The 26,656-nt window shown below is 47.4% G+C and overlaps 2 protein-coding genes across 6 annotated transcripts in view; one reads left to right on the top strand and one right to left on the bottom strand.

Annotated features, from left to right (window-relative positions):
• ABHD12B (abhydrolase domain containing 12B) overlaps nt 1–1,674 on the bottom strand; it is a 46,892-nt gene extending 45,218 nt beyond the window's left edge. For both annotated transcript variants that reach the window (XR_005774860.1, XM_040412209.1), the window contains exon 1: nt 1,658–1,674. The gene's annotated coding sequence lies outside the window, so the exon portion shown is untranslated. The remainder of the gene's footprint in view (nt 1–1,657) is intronic.
• NIN (ninein) overlaps nt 1–26,656 on the top strand; it is an 87,783-nt gene that overhangs the window by 6,373 nt on the left and 54,754 nt on the right. For 3 of the 4 annotated variants that reach the window (XR_005774859.1, XM_040412207.1, XM_040412206.1), the window contains exons 1-2: nt 10,648–10,821; nt 16,346–16,427. Coding sequence is in view for 3 of the 4 variants with exons in the window: in XM_040412207.1 (XP_040268141.1) it covers nt 10,648–10,821; nt 16,346–16,427 (256 nt within the window). In the remaining variant the exon portion in view is untranslated. Of the gene's footprint in view, nt 1–10,627; nt 10,822–16,345; nt 16,428–26,656 lie in introns of those variants that run through there. The other variant, XM_040412205.1, reaches the window with a different exon arrangement.

Here is a 26,656-nt window from a genome sequence, read left to right as displayed (position 1 = left end):
AGTATGCAGTATAGCACCCTATAGTATACAGCACCCCACCGTATGTAGTACAACACCCCACAGTATATAGCACCCTATAGTATATAGCACCCTATAGTATACAGCACCCCACAGTATGCAGTATAGCACCCTATAGTATACAGCACCCCACAGTATGCAGTATAGCACCCTATAGCATACAGCACCCCACCGTATGTAGTACAACACCCCACAGTATATAGCACCCTATAGTATACAGCACCCCACAGTATGCAGTATAGCACCCTATAGTATACAGCACCCCACCGTATGTAGTACAGCACCCCACAGTATGCAGTATAGCACCCTATAGTATACAGCACCCCACCGTATGTAGTACAACACCCCACAGTATATAGCACCATATAGTATACAGCACCCCACAGTATGCAGTATAGCACCCTATAGTATACAGCACCCCACCGTATGTAGTACAGCACCCCACAGTATACAGTATAGCACCCTATAGTATACAGCACCCCACAGTATGCAGTATAGCACCCTATAGTATACAGCACCCTCCACAGTATACAGCACCCCCCACTATACGGTATATTAGTAAAACAGCCCTCTCACCTTTTCCTGATGTAATCTTCACAAAAAAAGCTCCACAATTCTGGCAAACTTCTCCTGCAGCAACACTCCTGGTAGAGAAAAAGGACCTTTGATTACCTCATAGCCATGTGACCAGTAATATCGCTATGTTACTGGTCACATGGTGATGATGTCATCAAAGGTCCTTTCTTCTAAGAGAATCTCAGCTCTCTCTCTCACAGTTCGCTGCCCGCAGGCAGACATGGCAGCACCCCTCTGTGTAGCTGACACCCGGGGCCGACCGCCCCTCCCTAGGCATGCCACTCGATGTCATTGAATTTGTGGGCAGGGGCCAGCGGCGCTCAAGAGGCAGCTGCCCCTTTTGCCCTGTGTCAAAGACGGCCCTGGCTGTGAGATTGCGCCGTTCACACTGCTGCAGATCCTATACGTGTCCATTGAACCATTGATTGCACAGCTGACCTTACAGCGACTATGCTGCATCCTCTCCAGATGTAGGACTACTTAAACGGATTGTCCCGTGACGAATGTAAAAAATGAAAAGCGGACATTGTATAGGAGATGAAAATCACTTTCTAACAAAGCAAGAACCAGCCCTGGACCTCACATGGATCCAGAGATCTCCATATTCCTTGCTCTTCTAGATTTATATCAATCTGGCAGCTCAAGGCCTGTGTCCCTTCTGCTGCAGCTTAAAGGCCCCTTTCACACGGGCGAGTTTTCTGCGCGGATGCCATGCGTGAGTTGAACGCATCGCACCCGCACTGAATACCGACCCATTCATTTCTATGGGGCTGTTCACATGAGCGCATCACTTGTGCGTTGCGTGAAAATCGCAGCATGCTCTATATTCTGCGTTTTTTCACGCAACGCAGGCCCCATAGAAGTGAATGGGGTTGCGTGAAAATCGCAAGCATCCACAAGCAAGTGCAGATGCGGTGCGATTTTTTTTGCTAGGTCACAGTCTATTTACTGTATTATTTTCCCTTATAACATGGTTATAAGGGAAAATAATAGCATTCTGAATACAGAATGCTTAGTAGGTGATCAATTGAGGGTTAAAAAAAAAATAAAAAAATTTACTCGCCTTCTCCTCTTGTTCGCGTAGTTCCCGGTCTCTTCTTTACTTCTTAAAAGATGAACTACTGGCTAGGACCTGTGGTGATGTCAGATCACATGGTCCATGACCACGGTGATGGACCATGTGATTGGAGCATGTGATCTGACGTCACCACAGGTCCTTTAGCCCGCAGCTCATCATTAAAGAAGTAAAGAAGAGACCGGGAACTACGCGAACAAGAGGAGAAGGTGAGTTAATTTTTTTTTCTTTTTTTTTAACCCTCAATTGATCACCTACTAAGCATTCTGTATTCAGAATGCTATTATTTTCCCTTATAACCATGTTATAAGGGAAAATAATACAATCTACACAACACCTAACCCAAGCCCGAACTTCTGTGAAGAAGTTCGGGTTTGGGTACCAAACATGCGTGATTTTTCTCACGTGAGTGCAAAACGCATTACAATGTTTTGCACTCACGCGGAAAAATCGCGGGTGTTCCCGCAACGCACCCGCACATTTTCCCGCAACGCCCGTCTGAATGGAGCCAAAGGGAGTCTGTCATCACAGTTTCACCTTTTTAACCCTTCCCATAGCTTTCTAGCAGCATTACAGTTGATAAAAACGTTACCTTTATAAGCAATCGTGGACCTATAAAACTGGCAAAAATCATCTTAGTAGGATATGCAAATGAGGGCTCGCAAGTGCCCAGGGGCGGCGTTACCCTCGTAGGTGCCCAGCTAGCTCAGCCTTATTGTCGCTTCCCCCCGCCCATTCTTTCCCTCTGCCCGCCCATTCTTTCCCTCTGCCCACCCATCTTCTTACTTCTCTCGCCGAAATCCCGCGCCTGCGCGCTGAGTCCTTCAGCCAGCGCATGCGCATTAATTACTGTGATGCCGTGCCAGGAATGGACATCGCAGTGCGCATGCGCCGGGCGATGGCGAGAGAAGAAGTAAGAAGATGGGCGGGCAGAGGGAAAGACTGGGCGGGGGGAATCGACGATGAGGCAGAGCTGCCTGGGCACCTACGAGGTTGACGCCGCCCCTGGGCACTTGCGAGCCCTCATTTGCATATCCTACTAAGATGATTTTTGCCGGTTTTATAAGTCCACGATTGCTTATAAAGGTAACGTTTTTATCAACTGTAATGCTTCTCGAAAGCTGTGGGAAGGGTTAAAAAGGTGAAACTGTGATGACAGACTCCCTTTAAGGCCTCATGCACACGACCGTATGTATTTTGCTGTCTGCCAAAAACGGATCCGCCAAAAATATGAATGACGTCCTTGTGTATTCCGTATTTTGCGGAACGGAACACCTGGCCCCTAATGGAACAGTCCTATCCTTGCCAGTTATGCGGACAATAATAGGACATGTTCTGTTTTTTTGCGGAACGTAAATACAGACATACGGAAACAGAATGCACACGGAGTACCTTGAAATGATGGATGGTTCCGTATACAGTCCGCAAAAAAAACGGAATGGACACAAAGTAAATACGTTCGTGTGCATGAGGCCTAAGGGGTGTGTCCTTTTTGCTGCAGCTCTCTCCTTATCACCCCAGCTAAGTGCTCAGCCCACCCCCCACCGCGCCATCCTTGTCTGGTGGCTCTTTCTGGTATTGCAGTAGGATTTTTCCACTGCTTTCCATAGGATCGGTGATAAATGGCTTATCACAGGGGGCCCCACCACCAGGGCTCCTATTGAAGACTGAAATGGGGGTCCCGAGCACCACTGCTATGAGTAGAGATTAGAACGAAGCAGTGGCCGTGCTTGGAGACGAAACACCATGAACTCTACTCTGCCGTCTCCATCATGTAGCTGCAGCGCGCGTGTGACCACCGCTTCATTCCAACCGCTCCTCGCTGTGGTCGCTCCCCCCACCCATTCTAGTGATCAGTGGGGGGTTCCAATAGTCTCGGCAATCACTTATCACCTAAAATGGCTGCAATACCAGACACCGACACTAGATAAGAGTGGCGCTGTATCTGGAAGAATTCAAATAATCCTGGACAACCCCTTTAAGACAACCCACCATGATATTTCCTGGTAACCGAGAACGTATCCGTGATCTGCCATCTCCCCGGAGCGATCTGCTTATTGTTCAATGTGACAATATTTTCCTTTTATTGACACTTTTTATCCATTCGGTAATTAGATATTTTTGTTGCGTCCCTCGAAGCTCTTAAATCTGACTAATTGCTGCGGCGGACGCCTCCCGTCTCTGCGCGGTTTGCAATTATTGGCTATAAATATTCAGTTGATGATTATTTAGACTTTTTTTTTTTTTGATCCGCCATTCATATTCTTCAGGGTTTTAAATATTCACGAGATGGCGGTATAATTCGCCGCTATTAGCATCTGTTTGTTTTGCTGTTTGGGCCTCGGCTGCCGAGGGGGTAAATCGCTTACAATGCTTCCATTTGTAGGGAAAACGCTTCGGATAATTTAGCTATAAACGTAGACGGTCCTTACAGCCATTGTTTGGGGGGGGGGGGGATCTGTAATCTAAATATTTGTGTGCGGGCAGGGCATTGTCAGTATCACCCCTCTGTCCTGATAACAAATCGCAGGGCTGCAGTTTGTGCTCCAGAGCTGCTCTTCTGCGGAATTTGCACTATGGTCCTCCAGCTTGCTTCAAAGATGTTCCCACAGGCTCGGTTTTGTCTTTTGCTTCCCCTCATGCATGTAGACCAGGGGTCAGCAACCTCCAGCTGTGGTGAAACTACAACTCCCAGCATGCTCCATTCACTTCCATGGGAATTCCAAAAACAGCCAACCAAGTGTGCATGCTGGGAGTCTTAGTTTCACCACAGCTGGAGTGCAAGGGGTTAGGGTTAGGTAGATCGGCCGGACCCTCCAACTGCAGGGGGCCCAGACGGCGATCTATGGGGCCCTCAGCCGTCAGGAATAATAAAGATCAGGCTGATGGCTTTCAGCATGCCTAATCTTTTTGTTTTCAGTAGATAAGGTGCCGGCAGAGGTGTCTGTCTGCAGCCCGCTCCCAACTTGGCCGAGTGTGCATGTGTATAGGTGTCTCTAAGGGTATGGCGAGGCTCTACTATAGGGAGCCATATGGCGGTTTTTTCATGGCGTGTTCCATGGGATGCTGAGATGTTGTACTCGGAAGCTTTGCTTGGTTCACATTATATATGGCGGCACACTGAGGGACTACGACTCTACAGCAGGGGCCTCCGCTCTGTATACCGCCCCCCCTATGCCATGACTTCGTCCTGTCCATGAGCCCCTTTACACCGTATGTTCCGTCCGTTGTCGCTCCCCCCGATCTCCATGACTGCAAGAGCCAATGTCCACACAACAGCCCCCATAGCCAGAAATGTGCCCACCCCCTCACTGTTGTGTTTATTAAAGGGGTTCTCTGGGATTAAACATGGATAGCCTTCCCTTAGGATAAGTCACTGTTGTATGATCTGCCAGGGCCCGACCTCCAGCACCAGGAAGGGGCCACTGTGCTCATATAGTTTTATACAGGAGCAGCCAGATGCGATGAGTTGCAGTACCAGACGCAGCCACCAGTCTGAGGACCCCTTTAAACTATAATCAAAAGTTGGTCTCCACCATGTGGACCCCGACCAGTGCCCTAAAGGAGCAATTGATATCAGTGGGAGTTAGGAAACCTAGGATACTGGTGGAGACAGGAGAGGGTCCTGCGGTGGGAGTCCCCCTTTAAATAGTACTGGCTGATGGCTGTAGCATTAAAGGGCCGGTCACATGCGCAGTACAGTCACCAGCACAAAGCCTGCAGCTGACGAAGCCCCTGAGATTACCGCCAGGTTTCCAGTGACCTGGATACGCCTGTATTTGGCAGGAAGCCCCCCGTACCAGCCGATGTGAGCAGCAGCCCCCCGTAATGCCTTCATTTCTATTCCGCTCGTGTCGGCCATTGCTGAACCCTCCTGTTGGTTTCTAATTTCTGCAAATGCCATTTATGCAAAGAAAATTGCCGTCTCCATAAATGTTTGATGCTGCAGGGCTTGTTTGTGCTCGTAGCGCGGGGCGCTTGTTGTCATGGGCCTCTAATTGATGTGGAGCGTAAAATTTGGCGATATGCACAGAAGAGTCGCCTTTGGGGGGGGGGGAGGGGGGCAATGGCGCAGTGTCGGGTTCAGTGCGACGTCTAATGGCCGATAATCGGGAAGAGCGATCGGACCGGTAATCCAGAAAATGCTATGATATGGGGAATGTCTGATCCAGAATGGCACAGGAGATCTGCACCTCTGTACAGTGGGTGCAGCTTTGGATGTGACTGGAGTAAAAGGAACAGTCAGAATGGAGAGAAGGGATAAGGTGGAAACTTTCTCACAGTCCCTCTTATTTATGGCTCGGGACCTTTCTGTTCCTACGACCAAGTCACAAGGTTTCACATGCACCGTCCCCGTCTCGCCCCAGGGCGGAGGGAACAACGAGGGTGTTGTGTGCGGCTCATAAACCTTCGCTTCAGTCTTCCTGACTAAGGCCTCCTGCACACGACCGTTGTTTGGGTCCGCATCCGAGCTGCAGTTTTTGCGGCTCAGGTGCGGACCCATTCACTTCAAAGGGGCCGCAAAAGTTGCGAACAGCGCTCCGTGTGTTGTCCGCATCCGTGGCTCCGCAAAAAAAATATAACCTGTCCTATTCTTGTCCGTTTTGCGGACAAGAATAGGCATTTCTACAATGGACCTTCCGTTCCGCAAATTGTGGAAGGCACACGGGCGGCTTCCGTTTTTTGCGGATCCGCGGTTTGCGGACCGCAAAAAAACCTGGAACAGTCGTGTGCATGAGGCCTAAGGATACATGCACACGGCCGTTATTTTGGTCCACATCCGAGCCGCAGTTTTGGCGGCTCGGATGCGGACCCATTCACTTCAATGGGGCCTCAAAAGATGCGGACAGCACTCCGTGTGCTGTCCGCATCTGTGGCTCCGTTCCGTGGACCGCACAAAAAATATAACCTGTCCTATTCTTGTCCGCGCTTTGAGGACAAGAATAGGCAGTTATATTAAAGGCTGTCTGTGCCGTTCCGCAAATTGCGGACGCCATCCACGCGGACGCCATCCGTGTTTTGCGGATCGCAAAACACACAACTGTCGTGTCCATATAGCCTAAAAGGCATCTCCGTGTGTCTGAGGCTCTTTATGATAGACTTTGTTTCAATTCCTCTACTGTTTTTGCAATCTCTGCTTGCTGTCAGTGAATGAGACCTTCTTCTTCACCTCTACGGACAGACCTCATCATATCCGGGTCACACAGGAGCATCAGGAAGTTCTGATAGTCTTGGGCTTTGGTCATCCCGGTGGCATTGTTGGATTGGGTCGGGCTTCATTTGCCCCTATGTTATTGCATATAGCCACGTGTAGCTTGCAGGAGATAACTATATTCTAGTGATTGGTTGGCGGAGTTCTTGTTAGCACTGGGTGGGGTGACTTGGTGGCCCTAGTGTGGGCGCATCATTGGTATTCCTAGGTCTGTGGCCCTTATAGACGGGTTATTATATACTACTAAAGGTGTTTTTCCAGGATTAGATAAACATGGCTGCTTTCTTTTGGGAACAGTGCCTCCCCCCATGCACAGGATGCACTTGGTATTGCGGCTCAATTCCATTGAAGTGAATGAGGCTGATCTACAAACCGCACGTCAGCTATGGACAGGAATGGCAGAAACCACACACATATATTTTTCTAATCCTATACAGCCGGTTAATTTACACCCCCCAAGAAATGGGGGACACCATCCTCCCCTGTTTAGTGTAAATCCTTCATGGATGGGGGGGCGACGTTTTCAGTAAATATTCCTGTTTTGTTTGGCATTTGGTTACTAATTATTACATTAAGTCTGGGACAGAAGAATGAACTGGTTACTTTGTATCTGCCGGTGACAATGACGTTAGACAAAGAGGCGGCTATTTCAGGACAATGACTTAATCGTGATCGCTAATTACATTGTGCACGCTGGCGGGCGCTCAAGTCTCGCTGGCACAGGGCTGCGTCCTGTAACCATAGGGGGAGCGAGTGAGGAACAGCTGATCATCTTGATCGTGTTAACCCTTGAAATGCCATCCACCACTCGCAAAGATGAAAAAAACATCCCGTTATTAAAAAATGGACGCCACCGAAGAAACTTATGACCTAGGGAAGAAAGCATCGGCGTGGCCTCATATCTTCTGTAAGATCCCCAGTATGTGCCAGTCCTTGTGCTCCTCTTCTGTCAAGTCTGTAGCAAAAAAACATATTCTATTCTGAAGTTCCCTGTGTCTGGGAAAGCTGGGTGGATCCATACGACTGTCATGCCCGCTCCTACATAGGTTGTAACCTGGCTTTCCTGATGAAACTGGGTGATAACTGGGTGTCAGAGATGTATCGCTGCAATAGGCCTCATGCACACGACTGTGCTGTTTTTTGCGGTCCGCAAAAAACGGAAGCCGCCCGTGTGCCTTCTGCAATTTGCGGAAGGGAACGGGCGGCCCATTGTAGAAATGCCTATTCTTGTCCGCAAAATGGACAAGAATAGGACAGGTTATATTTTTTTTGCAGGGCCACGGAACGGTGCAACGGATGCTGTCCGCATCTTTTGCAGCCCATTAAAGTGAATGGGTGCGCACCCAAGCCGCAAAAAATGCGGCTCGGATGCGGAACTCAAAAACGGTCATGTGCATGAGGCCATAGGAAGCAAATTCGCTACTCGGGAGTCTTGGGAAGCAGGGGGGTGGTCAGCACGAACCCAGTTTATCACTTGAAGGCTCATGCACACGACCGTAGCTGTTTTTGTGGTCCACAAATCGTGGATATGCAAAACAAAGATTACTGAATGTCCTGGCGCCTATAGAACAGTCCTATCCTTGTCCATAAAACAGACAAGTATAGGACACGTTCTATTTTCTTGCTGGTGCAGCAGAACGTACATACGGATGCGGACAGCGCACAGTGTAATGTCTGCATCTTTTGCGACCCCATTGAAGTGAATGGGTCTGCATCCGATTGGCAGAAATTGCGGATCAGATCTGGACAAAAACACGGTCATGTGTCAGACTAGCAGTAGGGCTCATGCACAAGCGAGTTTTCTGTCTGGGTGTGATCCGTTTCACTGGGTCTGTGCACATGAGCATGGTTTATCACTGATCATCTCTACGTTTATGTCACAGCGTGTTCTATATTGTTTTTCATGCAGCCCTGGCCCTCTTAGAAATGAATGGGGCATGCGCGAAAAACGGAAGGCATTCGGATACAGTGCATTTTTCACTAATGGTTGCTAGGAGATGCTGAGTGTTACTGTTCAGTATTTCTTTACGTGCGTGAAAAATTTATGCAAAAACAGATTCAATCCGTCCGAAAAATTGGAAACTCTGAACGTGCAAAACTGATTCACCTTGCGTGCAAAACCACTGGTTTCCACTGGACGGACCCTGACACATTCCATGTCGCTCATGTGAAAGAGGCCTAAGAAAGGGGACCTCCGGACTGGTTCGTCCACTGCAGAAGAAGATCCGCACCGTATCTGCTGGAATTCCACTGTGATTTCAACCTCCTGCATTGAAATTTTCTGCATTGCGAATGAAACACTATCTCAAGAATCGTGGCAGATGCCCAATATTACCATGACTGGGGCCCCTATAGTGGCCGAGTAGCGGGGCTGCATGGGTCTGTCACTGTCGCCACCCCTCGGCCTCCTACGTTTCGTCTGGGGCCCGTGTTTCACAGCCAGCCCAGGTTGCTAAGCAGGATTGTGTGCAGATTATCAGATATTTTAAGATTAGGATTTTCCTGATGACAAATGGGCGGTTAAAGATTATATAGGTCAGTCAGCTCTGTCCAGGTGATTTACAGAAGACCGGATTTACGTGTTACTAAATCTAGTGATTGTTCACGTGTACATTGTACGATAGGGCAGAAACTAGTAATTGGGTGCTGATCAGACCCCCCGCTGATTCCTTCATAGATACATCATGTCAAATAATTTAGCATAGTTGAGCGTTCACTGACCGGCGACAGCTGGGAGTACGCCACTGCGTCCATGGTCAGAATACGGAAGGTTTCCTGGATGTGAAATTTTTGCATCTTTCTACAACTTTGTTTTAATTCTTTACTGTTTTCTTTACTCTGCTTGCAAGCCTAATAGTAACAATAGTAATAATAATATTTATATAGCGCCACCATATTCCGCAGCGCTTTACAAATTCAGAGGGTTTATGTCCAAAACAAAAGACGTCACTACGTAACTGTCTAATATACAACTGAAACGCTGCTCGCACGAGTTTACAATCCACGAGCCTATCTCCAGTCAGAACTGTACATTGGAAAAACCGTACTTGTATTTGTGGTGGAATCCGTTGCAGAAATCCAAGGCTGAGTCATTTTATACATTTTGCAAATCTGTACGTGAATTAAGCCCCATTCAATTCGCTAATTTGTGTGTGGCCACCATTTTTCCAGCTGAATAGTCATGTCCTCCGCCAAGCCGAATCTGTGCGTGGGGAAAAATCTGCGCTGTATAAACGTCGCTGCATTTTTGCATTAAAATTAACAGGACCTTTTTTTTTTTTTTTCTTAAAAGGTGGATTTAAAAAAAAATTCTACCTAAGAAAAAATGCTGTGTGAACGTACCCCAATACCTTCCACGGCTGAAAGTCTGATACATTTGTGTCCAGTCTACGCTATCCTGTGTGATCTAAACAGTCTGGACTCCGAACTGATACATTGTAACAAGTTATCAGACCAGGAGGGAGATTTGCGCAGCTAATGGCTTTGGCTGAGGATTGTCTAGACTGGCTTCACTTGTAACAAACCTTCAGCTGTGAGCAGCTCAGGACAAGTCCAGGCGAGTTTTCAGCCTCTTCTGAGTCCTTGTCCAGTTGAATAACCTCCAACCGGACTTGTTGCCCAGGAGGATCTGTCGGACAATGGGTGTAATTCCAGTTCGATGTTGATTGATGACATCACAGCTGTAATATTATTATACCATTATTATTCGTACACGTTCCTGAATCTGCCTAACCTCTATGTTCCAGGACACCGTGGTGGCTATGGGATGGAGCAGGACCAGTATGAAGCTCGTCTCAAGGAGCTGTTTGATAGTTTTGACCCCACGGGCACGGGGTCTCTGGGACAGGAAGAGCTGACGGACCTCTGTCATATGCTGCAGCTGGAGGAGGTGGCCCCCTCGTTACAGCAAGCTCTGCTTCAGGACAACCCACATGGCCGGGTAAGAAATCACATGATGCAATTTGGAAAGGAGGGGGGGTGGGGCGACTTACCAGGCTGGCAGCCAATTTTGTGGAGCAGCGTGTGCCAGCTATGTCTGTAACTTGTCTCAATTTTTGCAACCATGTAAATCTGTAATTACGGTCGGCCTTACGTGTATGTATGGTGCACCCGTCCCCAAAATGTGTCCTGACTGCGGCCTTTACAACATCGATGGTTTCAGCTTAAGGCAGTGATTGAAATTTACTCATTTTGGGCTACAAATATTTTTTTTTTCAATTGTTCTTTATTTAAATGAATAAATACAAAATATTCAGCTGTTTCTGAGATCGAAGAGTTAAAAAATCAGTCTGTCTGCAAGCTGTCACTTTGTGTGTTCTTTGAATCCCGTCATCCTTTGGCTCATGTGTAGCCCTTATCTCTGATCTCCTGGCCTCTTAAACATTTATTTAAGCCATATTCTTATCAGTTTGATAAGAATTGAGCTATAGAGTGCTTATGAGGTCAGGAGATCAGAGATAAGGGCTGCACATGAGCCAAAGGATGACGGGATTCAAAGAAAACCAAAGTGACAGCTTGCAAACAGACTGACTAACCCTTGTGCCTGAGAAATGGCTGAACATTTTAAATAAAGACCAAATTTAAAAAAAAATGATTTTTAGCCGAAATTAGTAAAATGCAATCATAAAAATTCCCCTGAAGGTGTTCAGCCCGTAGACCGCAGGGCGCCATGACTGCTGCAATAGCTTATTACGCATGGGAACAAAGAATTGGCCATGTAGCAATGACAGATGTAGGGGGTCTTTCAAGTTACCCCCATACAGAGTAGACTGTTAGTCCTCGGGTCTAGCAATATGGGGGAACTGTGTCCAGCTTTGGTAAAGGGGCACTCCAGGGAAAACTGATAAGACTCGTGCATGGCCTAAGGGTCTGAAAGAGTCTGAGAACATGCACGAAGCAAAGACTGTGCACCAGTTTTTCCTCTAGTGATCCTTTAAAGGGGCTCTCCGGGATTTTAATATTGATGACCTATCCTCAGGATAAGTCCTTAATATCGGATCGGGTCTGACACCCAGCACCCCCGCTGACCAGCTCTATGACGGGAAGGCGCGCACGTGCTATCTTCCTTCTCGCCATAGACATAGCAGCAGCGAGCATGCGCGCACCTTCCTGTCATACAGCTGATCAGCGGGGGGTGCTGGGTGTCGGACCCTCACCGATCTGATATTGAGGATAGGTCATCAGTATTAAAAGCCCGGAGAACCCCTTTTAGGAGTGATTTTTACCTACCATTAAAAAGGGGGCTCCCTCTTGTGAATTGGGGCTCTCTAGTCACTGTGTAATGATGGCAACCAAGGGATGAAGTATGGGCCTGTCTTATGAGATTGGGGTGTGTGAAGCAGGGGTGCACCCCCAATGAGGCCAGATGAGGCAGCTGCCTCAGGCGGCGAGACCTAGAGACCATTTACATTTTCGCCGCACCCGTGGTGTGAAGGCATTGGATTTGGGCTGAGGGTAAGGTGCGTGCCCTAATGGCAATATGGCGGCCCACCACAGCTCGTGTCCTGTGCTCATTTTACCCTGAACTTCGAGGTTGGAGAATGGCTGTGGTCCCCTGTGCACTGGGGGTCATTGCTGCAGTCGCTCATCGCTGCAGGCATTGAAGACAGTTTCCTTACTGTGATAAAGTCGCTGTCAGGTTCCATAAAGTTGAGCCCTAAGTGAGGGGGATGGGAAGGGGGATCCGTGTAAATGAAAGCAGAGCTGAAGGGAATGAGAAGTGGTTGGAGCCCGGCCGTGGCAAGAGGCCTTCATTTTGGTGTCTGAAATGTTTGAATAGATATTGCTCCTCTTCCTCCCTCCTCTTCCCGGTGTCCTCTTTGTGTTCAGTCATGATGCATATTCATGAGATGTCATGACAAATGCTCGTGGTCGCCTTCCTGGAGGGTGACATGTCTGGAAACAAAGACGCGAGATTGCAGGCTCGATGGCTAGGCGGGCTGGATGTTTAGATTGGCTTCTGTCTATCTAGTAATTTAGTTGCAGGCAGGAAAACCACAATAAGCCATCAGTCACTTTTAGGTGCTACTCTTAATTTAAATCTCAAAAAAATCACAATTAAATAAAAACATATTATTTATTATTATTATTATTATTATTATTATTAATTTTATTTTTTTAATGTCTCTAAGCTATCCTAGTGGGTGCATGGAGGGGTTGGGGCTATACGTGTAATGAGGTGGTCGAGGAAATTTACGGACTGCTCCTGGAGGTTGTCTGAGATTGTGAGGACTTGTAGGGACTGCTCGGGGGTTAAATGGCTGGAAAGAAGCTCAGAAGAGCAAAGAAATGTATTTTTGAACTGAGAAGAGTGTGATAAGACGTCTTAGCCTCCAACAGGCGGCTGAGAATGCGGGGATCTGTCCTTTATAGCACAGGGACCTGTTTGACGCCAACTGTCCAGACGCCAGCCTGGCATTAAAGGGGCTATCGGGCTGTATCGGTAATAGGACTGTTCAATACAAGAAGAAGAAGATTAGAGGGTTGGCCTGGCCTCTAGTGTAATCATGGCATAAATAGAGAACTGTTGGCAGATCCCATTAATTACATCAAGATCCATAAACAGTCTCATAGGTCGGCTTTATTGTTCTCAAAGGTAGGATGGGCTGTTTTTTAATCCATCCACCCCCTCCCCCCCTTCCCCAGATAAGTGATGGATATTTATTGCATAATTATTCACCCCCTGCAACTACAGGTCAGTACTTGGAGGGATTTTTCACAATGTGCATCTGTATGTCGCTGTCCGCTCCATCCTTAGTCTGTGTCTTTAGGCTTCCTTCATGTCCAATAAAGTACAGTCTTTTTTTTTTGGTTTGGCTGGAAAAAAAAAAACATCCTAATGGTGGCAGTTCTCCTGCGCCCCGCAGCAGGTTTTCTCCAAATCTCTTCCATCTCTGCATCAGAAGCTTGTCCTAGGTGTTGGCGACTGAGGAGCCTCCTTCTAAGGTCGCCCACGTTTTCCACAATGGAAATCCATAGCATCAATAGACCTGCTGTAGATTTTAGAATCCGCACAGTAGGTCAGGTCACGAGCGGATTCTATTAGCCACTTTCTGGCACGTGCAAATCTGCAGCATATCCACCATGCTCGTGCCACCTTGCGCGTAGATGTTAGTGAGTAAAAAAAAAAAAAAAAAGCTAATTAGAACAAGCAAAAACAAATGTCGAGTTCCTCTAATTTGCCGTAATTTCCTGTTAGGACTCCGTTGCGCTCCGCACAGTTGCATCTTAAATTAAACTGATTAGCTGGCGAGGCTAATTTATGACCGTCGCCACTTTTATCGGGCTCTCGCCATGTCCTATAATCCCTTTGGGTTGTATCTGATGTGGTCACAGTGAAATGACTCCAGGAGCTGCTGGCACCATCTGTCTTGCCGCGCAGCTGTGTGACTCTGAGCGCAGATTACACCAGAACAATGGCCAGACGTCCCTGCGTCACCAGGCTTCTCATTTTTCCAAACATCTATTTTTATTTTATTTTTTCATTTTTACAAAGGCACTTATAAACAATTCATACTTTTTAATATTCGGTAAATAAAGGTAAGACTTTCCTTGTGTAATATTGCATTCAGAAAGCCTACTACGAAGGTTGTCACCCAGTTAATGGATGCGTTTGGCTGGTGGTGACGGCTCCTGCCACCAGAAGTGACCCGTCTGGATCTCATCACCTTCTAGATGACAGAGATCCTGGTCTGCCTCCCGTGTGTCCCGCCTGTCGTGAAATAACCCGCTGCATGTAGTAAGATAGGTGGTCCTGGGTTAGATATGGACGGCGGATCGCTAGGATGTCCCACCAGGGGATCTGGCCACAGTGACTGCTGGCAATAAGCAGAATGGAGTGGCAGCCGTCTGCGAGGTCCGGAAAACTGGGTCTGCTTGACAGCCGGATTTCACGGACCGACTACAACTAGTCAGACCTGAGCTCACAGCGTCGTGTGATTCCATGACCTTTCGTCGTGTAGGAAGTTGCAGCATCTTAAATCCGTGTGATGCTGTGTGAGTCATGGTTGGTTGGTCAGCCGTCACGTAGATGGCTTATACTAAACTAAGGCCTCATGCACATGGGGTCGTATCCGATTTTTGGTCTGCAAAGAAAGAATGGCTTCTGTGGGCATTTAGCTTTCCACCAGTAGAAAGAACGAATCGCATCTGCGCACATGGACAAGAATAGGAACTACGAAAGTTTTGCGGATAGGGCACATGCATCCATGATAAATGGGTTGGAGTTTTATGGGTCAGTGTGGTATCCGTTTTTATAAGGCCTCGAGCACACGACCCTTGTTTTGGTCCGCATCCTAGCCGCAGTTTTTGCGGCTCGGATGCGGACCCATTCACTTCAATGGGGCCGCAAAAGATGCGGACAGTACTGTGTCCTGTCCGCATCCGTTGCTCCGTTCCGTGGCCCTGCAAAAAAAATATAACCGGTCCTATTCTTGTCCGCACTTTGCGGACAAGAATAGGCAGTTATATTAAAGGCTGTCCGCACAAGGACACCATCTGTGTTTTGCGGATCTGCGATTTGCGGACTGCAAAACGCACAATGGTCGTGTCCATGTAGCCTCAACCGCATTAGACTGGAAAAATGACTGTTGTGATCAGATTCATGATCCCTCACAGCTTCTTTGACCATAATGGGCCGAGCATGCAGCTTCTATGGAAAGCGGAACGGCGCTCCTGACACTTCATACTAGCAATGGGCAGAGGTCCGCCCGCCCCCGCCCCCCCCACCACCACCACCACCACCTATTGGATGTTCATGGCGTATCCTAGTAATATACCCTCTAAGTTGATGTTCCTCTACCTGGGGCTCTCTGGCTGTTGCAAAACTACAACCCCATCGTTCCCTGACAGCCTGCAGCTATCCGAGCATGATGGGAATGTAGTTTTGCAACAGCTGGAGAGCCCCAGGTTGGAGATCACTGCTCTAAACTGTATCCTGAGAAGACCTAACTAAAGTGCGTTCTCTCGCAGCGATCCTTTCTACGAGCGGGGGACATCGTTGTTGCCCGCTGACGCCTTTTGCTCTTTTTAATGCATTCATTGTGTTGTAATTGATTTTCACGTGTTGTCTCGCTCCTTTACACCTAATATACAATCTAGAAACGGAAGCAAGTTTGCAAGCAGCCGGTGTGAAGTCTCCTATTGTTTTACGTTTGCAGCTTGGGTGCAGAGCGATGTCGTTCTGGGTGACATCACTATGAGCCGGTCAGCAGTACACCATAGTGTTTCTTGTGTTCACACTCATCATTCAGGTACTGATGGGGTTAAGCGAGGCATGTACCTTGTGCCTCAGTAATGTCACTAGTTTTTGGGAGCCTCTCGGGTGTAATGCGCCTTGCGTCCTCGTGGCGACTGTTGCCGTTTTGTATCGCAGTGAGCGCTCTGGAGATTTGGGTTCTTTCCCGTGTGAGGTTTCGCTTCTTCTCTGGTGGGAAATGACTCAATTTTCTATTTTCTTTCCATAGATTCACTTTGACCAGTTTAAAGAAGCCCTTATCGATGCCTTATCCAGCACCCTGTCCAGTAAGGAGAACTGCCCCGAACCAGGTACAGTACGAGATGTTTTCATTAAAGGGCGTCTATACTTTTGCAAACTTTTTTTTATTTTTTTTATTGCTCCTGTTCATCCAAAATACAAGATAACACAACTTTGCAAATAGTCTTGATTTTAAAAAAATTAATAAATCTCCTATTGTGTCTACAGAAGCAATGCACACCTCTGTGTCTCCATGGTGACAGACTACAAACCCTGTGTAGTCAGATCGTGCTATTCTAGCTTCTGCTGCTTCTACTGCCTGTAGCTTACCATGAAGAGGGGCAGAGAGAGTAAAAGATGACTGCGGTATCCGACTATATACAGGGGTGGACACTGTCGGAAAAATATACCGTACTTTGTGACCCATTTATCAAGATGGTTGTAGCAACCAATCGCATTACAGCTTTCATTTCTTCAGCTGCTCTGGAAATATAAAAGCTGAGCTGTGATTGGTTGCTGTCAGACCGTTTCATATATGTAGCCCATAGGGACAGATTCATAAAAGTGTCTAACAGAAAAGTGGTCCTTGTTGCCCATAGCAACCAATCACTGCGCCACTTTAATTTATCGTGAGCGTTATGAGAAAAAAGCTGAGCTGGGATTGGTCGCTATGGTAAAATAAAATAAAAAATTGCCTTTCTTTAAGGGCATGTCCATGTGACGGAAATACAAGAATCTGAGGCTGACCCTCGTTTTTCTGTTTCGGTTTTCACTGCCACAAAGTCGTCTGCAGATTAGCGCCATTCAGTGAGGCTAATCCACGTGTGACTACCCGCCATGACGTCTGCACAAAAAACTGTGCCAAAAATTGACAAAATATGTCATGTGCTAATGGGGCGCTCTCCTGCTGAAAACAAGGGGAAGAGAATTGTAAGGATAGGGAGGGGTTAAGTACATGACTGGTGGGGGGCCGCCGTATAAATGTAGCAGCAGGGACTATCTATGGGACTGTCTGAAATAGCAAAATAGAGCACCATCCTTTTAATTCCTCTCCAACATCAAAATGCCTGCTTGCTGTCACTGAATGGAAACACTGGTTTGCTCCCAGAGGTTAAAATCCTATCCTGATCATATTCAACTTACTTAAGGCTTATAATAGTGTATTAGAGCTCTGGTAAGTTCAGGGCTCGTTAGTGTATCGGAGCGCTCATCGCACTGTGGACCCATTGACTTAAATGGGTCTGCAATCCACATGTTATGGCTGAAGATAGGACCTGTCTATATGTCTCCGGGTCCATGAGACCGTGCCGCAAAAAATAGCACACGTCCTATCCTTTGCCGCAACATGCAGATCCCGGACCCGATGAAGTCAATGGGTCTGGACTGTGATTTGGGGTGCACATGGCTGGCGCCCGTGTTTTGCGGATCTGTGGTTCGCAAAACTGACGTGGCCATGTGAATACACCCTTTATTCTGATTGCCAGATTGCAGTCTGGAAGGAATTTTTGCCCCTAAAACGAGGAAAAATGGTCTTCTGTCTCATGAGGTTCTCTGCCTTCTCCGGATCAGCGCTGCAGGATAACTGGACGGACAGATGTATATTTCTTCTGCCTTACAAACCATGTTAGGCTTCATGCACACGAATGTATATTCTTTCCGTGTCCATTCCGTTTTTTTTGCTGAACCATTCATTTCAATGGGTCTGCAAAAAAAAAACTGAAGTTACTCCCCGTGCATTCCGTTTCCGTATGTCCGTATTTCCGTTCTGCAAAAAAATCGAACATGTCCTATTATTGTCTGCATTACGGACAAGGATAGGACTGTTCTATCAGGGGCCGGCTGTTCCATTCCGCAAAATTGGGAATGCACATGGACATCATCCGTATTTTTTTGCGGATCCGTTTTTTGGCGGACCAGTCGTGTGCATGAGCCCTCACTGTGTTGCCTGTGTCAGTAGGACATGATCAGGGCGGGTTTTTGGAAGCTTATCTTGTCTATAGGTTTATAACACAATTGTCCGCCCCTCCCCCACACAAGACGTTTACGTTGCTGTGTAGCTGCGTTCCTGGCTACAAATGGCTGGTATTCCGTGACACGGTTCGTCAGCCTCGGCTGTTTGTTGGATAATCATTGACCCTGCCAGTTGGATGTGAGATGTTTGCTCTGCTCCTCTGGGCCGTACCTGAGTCAGTTTGGCGTACACTGTTGCTAGGCGACGGCGACTCCTCGGCCGTCGATCACACAAGGTTTTGTTCTCAGAAATTAATTGCTTGGATTTAATCTCGTAGCTGTTGGGCTTGTTCGGGGAGTGATGAGGAAGGCTCAGGTGTCTGCAGCGCGACGGCGTCATGGAAGTCAATATTGTGGTATTTGTACTGTAATAATTACACTGGCGCCCAAATCGCGTTCAAGTGGGGGGGGGGGGGGGCAGGATTAGAAGAATACGGAAACAGCCCCCTGTCTGGAGAGAGCTTGAGGTCAGTATTGCCGCTCAGCTCTGGCCTGCAATACCGCACACAGCCAGGTGGGGCGCTGCTTTTGAAAGAAAGCAGACGTGTTTTTCTTCTGGTTGTGACAAATTACCCCTTAGGGCTCATGCACACGACCATATGCATTTTGCAGTCTGCAAGAAAAAATAATAAAAATGGATGACGTCCGTGTCAGGCCGGTTTCAAGCAGGCACGCAGCGTTTTTTCTCCAGCCGCCCCTCTGCATATTTCCCGTGCTCCGGGCGGTCTCCATTATAGTGAATAGGGCCGGGTGCAAATGGTAGTATGGATCCGCCAGGCTGTTCCCCTGACGGAAAAGCTTAAACTGTCCTTGTGTCCGTGTTTTTTGCAGGTCCAATGCCCGTCCTTGTCTGCTGCAAAGTAGACAAGACGAGATTTTTTTATTTATTTTTTGCGGAGAGGACATACGGCGACGGAATGTACATAGAGTCGTTTATTTTGTTTTTTGTTTTTCATCCCCTGTATACGGGCCGAAAAAGAAATAAATGGAACGGATAAAAAATCTGTCTGTGTGCACGAGCTCTTTTCCACAGAACTATGAGATGGCTGGCAGAGCGGCAGGTCGAGCATGCGCACTACTACTCCAATCATCTCGCTATGAGTCCCGGAGAGCCGAGTACAGAGCTCCTCTATTCCTGGGACTCCCATGTGCCACCTGCCCCACTCTTCATTTCGGGGCGGGGGCCCCAAGGGGTATGGGGTCTCTATTCTTGTGATTGGTGCGGATCCTATAGGTAGGAACCCCTCCAAGAACTTCTCAAAACCAGTATGCCCCTTTAAACCATCAGCAGCACTGAATAGAAGAGAAGCATTGAATATTTCCATGGGGTAAGCTGCAATACCAGGCATTTCCAAAAATGGCGCTGTTTCTAAAAGTCATATTTTTCTCCCCTCGTTCAACCCTCTTACATCTGTCAAGGCCGAACTAATGAAGACTTCTGCCTCCTGCCCCAATTTAGTGCCAGTCAGGAGGCCAAAAAGTTCTGCTGTTCTTTTTAAGCTTGGGTGTCCAGTAGGTGGGGCCATCATGGACAGGACCTCCCACTGGACTCCTAAGTCTAGAAAGTGCACTGATTTACATGAATTGCATACAAATTATACTGAACTTTTCCCACAAAGCCCTATATCGCTCCGCTCGGCTCCTCCTGCTCATCACATGCTAGCTCCATTTTCATGGTGACGGGTTCCCTTTATGGGTCCGTATACTTAAAGCTCTTCTTTCCTAAAATTAAGGGTTAAAGCGCTGGATGCTAAGAGCATAGAATCCCGGCGGGACTATATCTGCTTACCCCCCTCCCCGTTCTCCTCCGCCCTCCTCTTTCTTCTTGCATTAGTCCTACTTTTGAAGTGAAGAGGTCATTGAGACCCGAAGAAGGGAATGGATGAATTCGGAGAAACCATTGAGCCGATGGGAGCGCAGAGATTCTGCACAATAGGCTCCCCCATTAATACAAGACTCTTGGGGTCCCTGAGAGTCTAAGACTAATCATAGAGTCCCAATTAAACTCGGCGAATGCTCGCCGTCTACAGCAGGGACTGGTACAATGGCGGGTCTGGTTCCCACTGACTCATTAGCGCGGTGTAGGAGGGGCAGGAAGGCAGCTGCGCGCTCCGTTCGAGGTGCCCTAATGATGAAGCACAGGACCAAAGTGCAAATCCCTTCCACCTGCTCTTTCTGCCCTGGAGCCCCTGTATAGAATGTAGAACACAGAGGCCTCATTATCGGGGTCCGTCCACACGGGACGAGCAGCAGCGCTGTGGATTTCACCCCATGTACTGCGAAGCTTCGACATCTATAAAAAGAATAGAAATTCTGAGGATTTAAAGGCCACGAGCACCTTCTTCTTCTTTTTTTTTTTTTTTTTTTTAGGAGGGTGGATTTTTTCATGATTGCATCATCTTTATTATAAATTCTCTGCAGTTTTTTTTCCCTACAGGGTTAAGTTTCAACCTAGCTGCAGAGTATCTTACTTTGTTTTAGGGCCGTAGTTTTGGTCCGCATCCGATCCGCATTTTTTTTTTTTTTCTATTTCTCTCAATGTGGACGGCACACCTGTTCGCCATCCGCATCCGTAAGTCCCTGTAAAAAATAGAACATGTCCTATTCTTGTTCTTTTTGTGGATAAGGATAGGACATTTCTGTTTCAGTTTATGCACTTGGCCGGTATACGTGTTTTGCAGACAACAAACAAAACACTTAAGGCCGTGTGCATGAGCCCTTAGTCTCATTGGAGGCAGACCAGGGGGGCTCAGCACCTGAACGCCTTTCTTTTACTGAAATGAGAGCAGTGCATTTTTAGGAAGCCACCACTAGGGGGAGTACAATGGAAAGAGAATATTTCTGCTTCCATTTCAGTAAATGGTAACTGTATAAATTCCTGGGCACTAAGCTCCCCCTAGTGGTGGCAGCAGGCAGCCATCTTTGTAATTAGAAGAAAACCGGCCTCTCAATGTATTATTGTCAGTTGTCTGGTGTAAATAAATTGAGAAATATGATGCTCAGAATTGTAGTGTACGGGAACTGTAATACCCGTCACTACCAAAGGTCACTTGGTGTGCTGTCGTCCCTCCTTAATTATGGGGAAGTTGGTATATGTCAGTTTTATAAAATGTCATGTAATGTAATGCATGTATTTCCCTGTTGCTATGAAACTTGCAAGTACAGGCCGGCTAGGGGTGTCATTCCAGCTCTTAGGCATTAGAGGGAGCTAGGGAGCCCTAGTTTATATAAGGGCCAGACAAGGAAGGGAAAGTCAGTGTAACCTGATCTAGTGTGGAGTGCAGAAGTCAGTCTAGACCACAGCTCAGAAGTTTCTAGAGCCTGAGGAAGTTTCCAGAAGCTGAGAGAGACAGAGGCAAAGATGAGGAAAGCAAGAGGTACTCAGAAAGACAGAGGAGGTACTTATAGAAGCCATAGCCAAGGATATAAAGCCAGAATTAGGTTAATGGGCCTTGGTGAAGAATTGCTGTATTCCAGGATCAGACAGAATTAGAGTGCAAGCTCCTGTGCTGCAAGTCCTGTGTTCAACACTCTGTGATTACCCTGCTATAACTGAATTGCCTGCATCGACCGAATTGCAAAATCGACTGTATGCTTAGGAACTGCATTTCCTATATTGTCTCTGCTTGCAAAACTACTAAAGTTGGAGTTCTGTTTTAAGACTACGTTTCCTCAATTTATTCCTGCATCCGCAAACGGCGTGCCACCGTTTACTTGGCACTGGCGTCACGAACTATTTCTACCTATACCTGCCCTTGCAGAGAGTCAGCTGTACCAGGTTAGTGTATATTGCACTACATCACCCAGAAACACCTATTGCACACAACTTGAGTACGCTGCAGAATGAGCGCCATATCTACACTGAACAAAAATATAAACGCAACACTTTCGGTTTTGCTCCCATTTTGCATGAGCTGAACTCAAAGATCTGAAACATTTTCTACAGACACAAAAGACCCATTACTCTCACATATTGTTCACAAATCTGTCTAGATCTGTGTTAGTGAGCGCTTCTCCTTTGCCGAGATTATCCATCCCACCTCACAGGTGTGGCAGATCAAGGTGCTGATTAGACAGCATGAATATTGTACAGCTGTGCCTTAGACTGCCCACAATAAAAGGCCACTCTGAAATGTGCAGTTTGATCACACAGCACAATGCCGCAGATGTCGCAACGTTTGAGGGAGCGTGCAGTTGGCATGCTGACGGCAGGAATGTCTACCAGAGCCGTTGCCCGTGCAATGAATGTTCATTTCTCTACCATAAGCCGTCTCCAAAGGCGTTTCAGAGAATTTGGCAGTACATCCAACCCGCCTCACAATCGCAGACCACATGTAATCACACCAGCTCAGGACCTCCACATCCAGCATGTTCACCTCCATGATCGTCTGAGACCAGCCGCCCGGACAGCTGCAGCAACAATCGGTTTGCATAACCAAAGAACTTTTGCACAAACTGTCAGAAACCGTCTCGGGGAAGCTCATCTGCATGCTCGTCGTCCTCATTGGGGTCTAGACCTGACTGCAGTTCGTCGTCGTAACCGACTTGAGTGGGCAAATGCTCACATTCGATGGCGTCTGGCACGTTGGAGAGGCGTTCTGTTCACGGATGAGTCCCGGTTTTCACTGTTCAGGGCAGATGGCAGACAGCGTGTGTGGCGTCGTGTGGGTGAGCGGTTTGCTGACGTCAACGTTGTGGATCGAGTGGCCCATGGTGGCGGTGGGGTTATGGTATGGGCAGGCGTATGTTATGGACAATGAACACAGGTGCATTTTATTGATGGCATTTTGAATGCACAGAGATACCGTGAGGAGATCCTGAGGCCCATTGTTGTGCCGTTCATCCACGAGCATCACCTCATGTTGCAGCATGATAATGCACGGCCCCATATTGCAAGGATCTGTATGCAATTCATGGAAGCTGGAAACATCCCAGTTCTTGCACGGCCAGCATACTCACCGGATATGTCACCCATTGAGCATGTTTGGGATGCACTGGATCGGCGTATACGACGGCGTGTTCCAGTTCCTGCCAATATTCTGCAACTTTGCACAGAAGAGGAGTGGACCAACAATCAACAGGCCACAATCAACAACCTGATCAACTCTATGCAACGGAGATGTGCTGCACTGTGAGAGGCAAATGGTGGCCGCACCCAGTAAGGCAAAACTGTGCACATTCCAGAGTGGCCTTTTATTGTGGGCAGTCTAAGGCACAGCTGTACAATATTCATGCTGTCTAATCAGCACCTTGATCTGCCACACCTGTGAGGTGGGATGGATTATCTCGGCAAAGGAGAAGCGCTCACTAACACAGATCTAGACAGATTTGTGAACAATATGTGAGAGTAATGGGTCTTTTGTGTCTGTAGAAAATGTTTCAGATCTTTGAGTTCAGCTCATGCAAAATGGGAGCAAAACCGAAAGTGTTGCGTTTATATTTTTGTTCAGTGTATGAAGAACATATTCAACTTTTACAGACACAGCAGTTGGATAAAGTGGGTGAGGTGGACAACAACTTAAAAAAACAAAAAAAAAAACACACCCTGTACTTTGTTAGAAATCTGCATGCATACTGGATGGAACAGGGGGGCCATATGTTCCGTTTTCTATCGTGCCCTATGAGCTCAGTGTCTGAAACAGGCCTAAAGGGATCCTCCTCTTACTTACTTACCAAATCAGTTCTGTCAGCAGCTGAAAATCTGTAAAGAGCCAATGCTTTTTACAACTGAGGGTTTGTCACAATTGCATCCAGTCTAGACATTCCTTCATCAGCTGGAGCCCCACCATGCAGAAACTTTGCAACAGTGTGTCAGTGCAGGTAAAATGCAACCTGGAGTCCAGGTGCCTGTTCCTGTTCACTGCCAGCAATCGGAGATCTGGAAAATGACTATACATCGACACTTCATACCTTTTCATTACTCTGTGGTCTTCAAATGTGAGACCATGCTTTGTGGAAGACTCTAGTTGGACTCCACATCTGATTTCTCCCCCCCCCCCCCCCCCCATGTCCGTCTGTTGGACAATATCTCATTTTTGCAACTAGTCTTACGAGGCCTCGGCGACAGGATTTTTGAAGCCCTCGTGACGGCTCCGCTTTCATCTTTCCCTCTTGTTCTGAACGTTTAAGACGTAACTTTGCTAAATTAGCTTCTTGGAATGCGAAGCCATTTCCTCCCATATTGAACTGGGAGTGAACGTGAGAATGTAGAGACCCCTTGTATAATGGGGGCATCGCACCGTAATATTCGTTTACAGCCGTCGTAGCGCGCTCGTGCACCCTGGCCGATCGCCTCTGTTCACGCCATGATGACATTTGTCCCTTGCTAATAAATGACTGGGATTAATTGAAGACTTTGGGCCGGGGGTGGCGGGCTTTGACCCCGTACTAACGGCGCAGAATACAAGATTGAGTTAGGATGTGGGGGAGGGGATGGGAGAAAATGGGTAAGATTTAATTTCGTGTCAGACTGCGCATCCCATAATTAGAAATTAGGTTTTGGTGCAGCTGCTCCTTGAGTGGTGTGACCTTTACTTCTCTGTGATGATGTTACAGTATGTAAATGATTTGTAACGTGTTTGCAGACAATACACGGGTGGCGTGAGTCTATGCGCGGGTAGCGGCTAGACGAATGACCCCCACCCGCCATGTGACATATGTAGCAGAGATGCCAGGCATCAGGTCTTGGGTGCCACTGTTACCGCTGTGCCCGTCAGGTGGATTTGGGTAAGGCCTCATTCACACAACAATATTTCCAGTCCTTGTCTGATCTGCATTTTTTGCGAATCCCACGAAGACCCGTTCAATTCTAGTGGGCTGCAAAAAAAAAAAATGCGGACTGCACACCAACAGCATCTGTGCGCTGACCGCTTCTGTGCGGCGGTGCTGCGAATTTATAGGACGTGTCCGTTTTGCAGATAACAATAGGAATTTTGACTGGGGGGGGGGGGGGTCACAAAAAGTGTGGGATGCACATGGGCAGCGTCCGTATCTGCAGACTGCAAAATGGATGCGGCCGTGTGACTGTAGCCTAAAGGGGAGCAGTTAGGCCTCTTTCAGACGGGCGAGATTTCTGCGCGGGTGCGATGCGGGAGGTGAACGCATTGCACCCACACTGAATCCTGACCCATTCATTTCTATGGGGCTGTGCACACGAGCGGTGATTTTCACGCATCACTTGTGCGTTGCGTGAAAATCACAGCATGCTCCTCTTTGTGCGTTTTTCCACGCAACGCAGGCCCCATAGAAGTGAATGGGGCTGCGTGAAAATCGCAAGCAAGTGCGGATGCGGTGCGATTTTCGCGCACAGTTGCTAGGAGACGATCGGGATGGAGACCCGATCATTATTATTTTCCCTTATAACATAGTTATAAGGGAAAATAATGGCATTCTGAATACAGAATGCTTAGTAAAATAACGCTGGAGGGGTTAAAAAAATAATAATAATAATTTAACTCTCCTTAATCCACTTGTTCGCGCAGCCGGCATCTCTTCTGTCTTCTTCTTTGCTGTGCAGGAGGAAAAGATCGTGTGGTGATGTCACTACGCTTATCACATGGTCCGTCACATGATCCATCACATGGTTAAAAAAGGTCATGTGATGGACCGTGTGATGAGCGCAGTGACGTCATCAAAGGTCCTATTCCTCAAAGATGAAGACAGAAGAGATGCCGGCTGCGCGAACAAGTGGATTAAGGTGAGTTAAAGTATTTTTTATTTTATTTTAACCCCTCCAGCGCTATTGTACTATGCATTCTGTATTCAGAATACTATTATAGAATGTGTCGGCAGATGAGAACCGTGTGGCCCATCTAGTCTACCCAATATACTGAGTACTATGGATAGCCCCTGGCCCTATCTTATATGGAGGATGGCCTTATGCCTATCCCATGCATGCTTAAACTCCTCCACTGTATTTGCAGCTACCACTTCTGCAGGAAGGCTATTCCATGCATCCACTACTCTCTCAGTAAAGTAATACTTCCTGATATTACTTTTAAACCTATGTCCTTATAACCATGTTATAAGGGAAAATAATATAGTCTACACAACACCTAACCCAAACCCGAACTTCTGTGAAGAAGTTCGGGTCCGGGTACCAAACGTCCCGATTTTTCTCACGCGCGTGCAAAACGCATTAAAATGTTTTGCACTCGCGTGGAAAAATCGTGCATTTTCCGGCGACGCACCCGCATCTTATCCGGCCCAAAAAACATGACGCCCGTGTGAAAGAGGCCTGATGGGACAACCCTGTAGCGGCTTGAGTTGGAAGCAATAAGTTGGCCAATCC

Source organism: Bufo bufo, chromosome 11 (assembly GCF_905171765.1).
Source record: "Bufo bufo chromosome 11, aBufBuf1.1, whole genome shotgun sequence".
Taxonomy (NCBI): Eukaryota; Metazoa; Chordata; class Amphibia; order Anura; family Bufonidae; genus Bufo; species Bufo bufo.
The sequence above is the reverse complement of the archived record's forward strand: the minus strand, read 5'-3'. Positions and strand labels throughout refer to the sequence as shown.